A 4,410-nucleotide genomic window follows, 5' to 3' on the forward strand; every position below is an offset into this window, starting at 1 on the left:
AAGGAGCTGTTCGAGATACTTGGCACCAAACTTCACTTCTCCACAAGTTTCCACCCGCAGACCGACGGCCAGACCGAACGTGTCAACGCCCTGCTGGAATGCTACCTGAGGCACTATGTTAGTGCGCATCAGAAGGATTGGGCCAGACTCCTAGACATGGCACAGTTTTCTTATAACTTACAAAGGAGCGAGTCCACCGGGCGCACACCATTTGAGTTGGCGACAGGCCAACAGCCCCAAACTCCACATTCTTTACCGGCCGCTTTCGAAGGGAAGAGTTTGGGAGCATACCATCTTGCCAAAGGATGGGAAGAACAGCTTGACACTGCCAAGTCTTACTTGGACAAGGCAGCAAACAAGATGAAGAAATTTGCCGACCGCAGACGACGTCCCACGGATTATAAGGAAGGCGACATGGTCTTGGTAAAGTTCAACCCAAGACAGTTCAAGGCACTAAGAGGCGTTCATCAAAACTTAGTGCGAAAATATGAGGGTCCGTTCAAGATCGTTGCCAAGGTAGGCAAGATCTCATACAAGGTGGAGTTGCCTCCACACTTCAAAATCCATCCGGTGTTCCATGCAAGCGTCCTTAAGCCTTACNAATTTTATCCACATTTAATATTTACATCAAATTAATATATTATAAATAATATACATAATCTTTATAAAAACATATTTTTTGCTTAACTATAATCATCAAGTCATAATATGTATAGAGCGCGAATAAATAATTAAATAATAGAAGTTTCCATCATATTTCTACAATTGTGTGGCAACTTCGTAGTTCATTACATATCATAACGTTAGTATAACTTATTCAGCACAATTTCGTAAATGAATTCTGAATAGAAATGTGTACATAGTGTCATGCCCCGCCACTATCGGAGCCAAATTTTGCAGCGAAGAAGGCATAGAGGTTTCTAGAGTCAAGTAGAGAACTCTAGAATGCCTTAGACATTTCAAGAAGGCCTTGGAGACTTCTAGGCTATGTAGAATTCTCTAGAAAAGGGGCCAATGTGTAAATACTTTAGGGACTTCTCATGTAAATATTAATTACACTTTAGTCCTTGGAGAGTAGTATAAATAGAGGTGCCACCATTTGCAAAGGCACCAAGCAAGTTGTAAGCAATCTTCCAAAGCTAATACAAAAGCCTTCTTCCAAATTCTCTCTCTTTGTTCTTTCCAAAACTTTCCTTAAGCATTCTCTTAGCAATCCAAGTCCTAAAGGCTTCCTTGAGTTTACAAGACTCTTGAAAGATTAGTGAGTAAACCGTCAAGGGCCACACGGAAACTTAGCCATCACTCTAAGTCTGTGACAATAGGCTCTTTTCTCTTATTTTTATGGAGTGACGATAATTTTTAATAGACTCTCATCTTAAAAAAATCTCTAACAAATTTGAAAGAGCAAAAGGCACATGCACAAGTGAATTCTAAATAGGATATAATATACGTAGAGAATAAATTTTCTAACAAATTAAGAATAGAGTTAGGTTTAAGGTAATAACTAGTGCCCCTAACTCTATTCTTAATCAGAATTTCGGAGAACTCTAAGAATATAATGATTTTTAGTAAGAATTTTTTATTTTTAATGAAGTATTTCGAGTTCAACTTATGAAAATAGAAAAATTCTTACTAAATAGGAAGCATTTCTCCCGATGATTATGGTAAAAAGCAAGACTTCTTCTATAATTTGTAGGCAAGATAAAATAAAAATTTGATTAGCTTATTATTAAAAAATTAAAACAATCTCAGATATAAATATTAATATTTACTCCCTTCCTATAAAACTATGAAGTATGATAAAAATACGATAAGTAGGTACATAAGGTGGCAATAACATTTATTACATTTGTTGACCCATTGTATGGTAAAAACAAGAAATTAATTGATTTTACATAATATAAACCTAAATTAATTGAGCTAATGAATTTTGATAGCAAACTACTAGACAAAAAAATGTCTTTATTACATGAAAAATGTGTTTTATTATCTTTTGCTCATTCATTTGTATTTTGATATTTTGTTGTTATATTTTATTTTATTTTATTTTTATATTTATGCTATGAATTCTTTTATTCTTTTTTTTTCTTCCTTTTTAAGTCGGGAGTTTATTGAAAATTATCTATTTATCTCTATAAAGACAGAATGATCTATATATATCTTGTTTCTAAATTTTATTTCTGAAATTGCACGAAATATGTTCTTGATATTATTGTTATCGTCTTTATTCATGAAAAAAGAAATCAAAATTTCCAAATAATGAAAAACTCCAAATTAAAGTTCTTACACTTTCTTAGGCAGAGTTGGTGGGTGTGACTTGAGAATCATGTCATACCTTCATCATGTCATTTGCATTTACAATAAATATATATATATATATATACTTTTTGGTATAATTCTTGAATCTTTCTTTATAACTTTTTAACCTTTTAACCCTTGTTTTTTTTGTGTGTAGAAGCATCTATCCCTAAAAGATAAGGTTGTACCAAACAAAACTTCAATTACCATCACCAAACTTCATTTTCCACCATTCACTTTAATATCATCTAATTCATCATAAGTAATAGTAGTTGGTACATCTTTGGCTTTTGTATTGATCTTTGGCACAATTTATTAATAACTACTATCTATGGCAGGATAAATAAGATTATTTAACTCTGACATACGTCTCTTATAAATAGATATGGACCTTATAAATAATATAAATTTAAATTAATCATATTAATATGTTATAATTCTTCCTTTACGGATAGTAAATGGTGATATAAAAAAAGACTTAGTTCTTATTAATGGAAAGTACGTGTCGATTCATGTATTAAACTAAACAAAACTAGAGTTTAAGTTATATACATCATCAGTTTAATAATGTGATTTTACATCATCAAGTTGATTTTACTTATAACAATATATATTCAGTATAATTTCACAAGTGGAATTGAAAAAGATAGAATATACACAAATCTTATTTCTATCTCATAAAAATAAAGAGACTGCCTCTGAGACGCACGACTCAAATAACACATCTCAAAATCATGATTAGTTTTTTTCTAAAAAAAAGGAAGATTTTCATATATATCCGCTACTTTGTTCCCTTCTAACACCTACAAACCATATTTCATCAACTTATCTCAAAACTCAAACAAATACTCTCTCAACTTCAACTCTCTCAAACAACCAATAAATCACACCACCACCATCCACCACCATCATGACGGAAAAGGACTGCGGCCACCACATCGACGATGAGCGGCACAACCTCCAACGCCGCCTAATCACCGCCTTGATCGCGTTCGTAACCCTAATCCTCTTCACAATCCTCCTCATTTTTCTCATCCTACGTCCAACAAAACCACATTTCATCCTCCAAGACGCGACCGTGTACGCGTTCAACGCCTCTACCCCCTTTAATTTCCTCACGACCAACATACAAATCACGATCGCCTCTCGTAACCCTAATGATAAAATTGGAATTTACTACGATAAACTCGATGTCTACGCCACGTATCGTGGCCAACAAGTTACACTACCAACATTGTTGCCACAAACGTACCAAGGTCACAAAGATGTGTCGATATGGTCACCTTTTGTGTATGGTAATAATGTACAAATTGCACCTTACTTAGGTAATGAAATTAGTCAAGATATACTATTTGGTACAATTTTATTAAATGTTAGGATTGATGGAAGAGTTAGGTGGAAAGTTGGGAGTTTTATTTCAAGTAAATATCATTTGTATGTTAATTGTCCTGCTTATGTTGGTATTGGTGGAAAATTTCTTGGGAATAGTGTTGTTGGGAAGTATCAATTGGTGCAAAATTGTCATGTTGATGTTTGAAGAATAATTGAAGAATTTCTCTATTTTCAAAACTATCTTTCTCCTCTCTCTCTCTACTAGATCTTTTTTCTTTGGTGAAATCTTCTAGTATTCGATATTCAGTATTATATTAGTCTTACGGAATAGAGCAAAGCATTTTCGTATCAAAAGTTATTCTATTTTGGGAGTTTAGACTCGAGATTTCTAGTTAACTTCGTGTATACCTAGCTATTCTGAAGGTTTAAACTCGAAACTTTTGAGTTAGATAGAACGATTTAACCACAGTTTCTTTATCTAGAATGTACGGTTTGTTGATCATACACTTTCCTTTTAAATTTTTGTATTTTATTAGTCTTACTAAAGAGAAAAATGCTTCCTATCTCATAAGTTTTTCTATTTGAAGAGTTCGAACTCAAAATCTATAATTAACAATCGTGTAGTGCCTAGCTATTAAAAAGGAAGCACTTCTTACTAGTGTTTTTGTCATTTCAAAGCTATGAACCCGAAACTTCTAAATAAGGTAAAAAAATTTAACCTCGATTTCTTCATCTAGGTTTTACCGTGTAGCGTTTTATTTTATTTTTTCGAAATCATCA

General features: G+C 33.1%; 1 protein-coding gene across 1 annotated transcript; it reads left to right on the top strand.

Annotated features, from left to right (window-relative positions):
- Nucleotides 1-3,140: 3,140 nt before the first annotated feature.
- LOC125844241 (NDR1/HIN1-like protein 1) lies at nucleotides 3,141-3,883 on the top strand. The gene has a single exon (XM_049523518.1). It carries the CDS (start codon nucleotides 3,209-3,211, stop codon nucleotides 3,833-3,835), a length of 627 nt encoding a protein of 208 aa, XP_049379475.1. The 5' UTR covers nucleotides 3,141-3,208; the 3' UTR covers nucleotides 3,836-3,883.
- The last annotated feature ends 527 nt before the right edge of the window (nucleotides 3,884-4,410 follow it).

This window comes from Solanum stenotomum, chromosome 11 (assembly GCF_019186545.1).
Source record: "Solanum stenotomum isolate F172 chromosome 11, ASM1918654v1, whole genome shotgun sequence".
Classification (NCBI taxonomy): domain Eukaryota; kingdom Viridiplantae; phylum Streptophyta; class Magnoliopsida; order Solanales; family Solanaceae; genus Solanum; species Solanum stenotomum.

Excerpts from the sequence above, each read along its gene's own strand:
- LOC125844241 (XM_049523518.1), top strand. The coding sequence starts at position 3,209 with ATGACGGAAAAGGACTGCGGCCACCACATCGACGATGAGCGGCACAAC.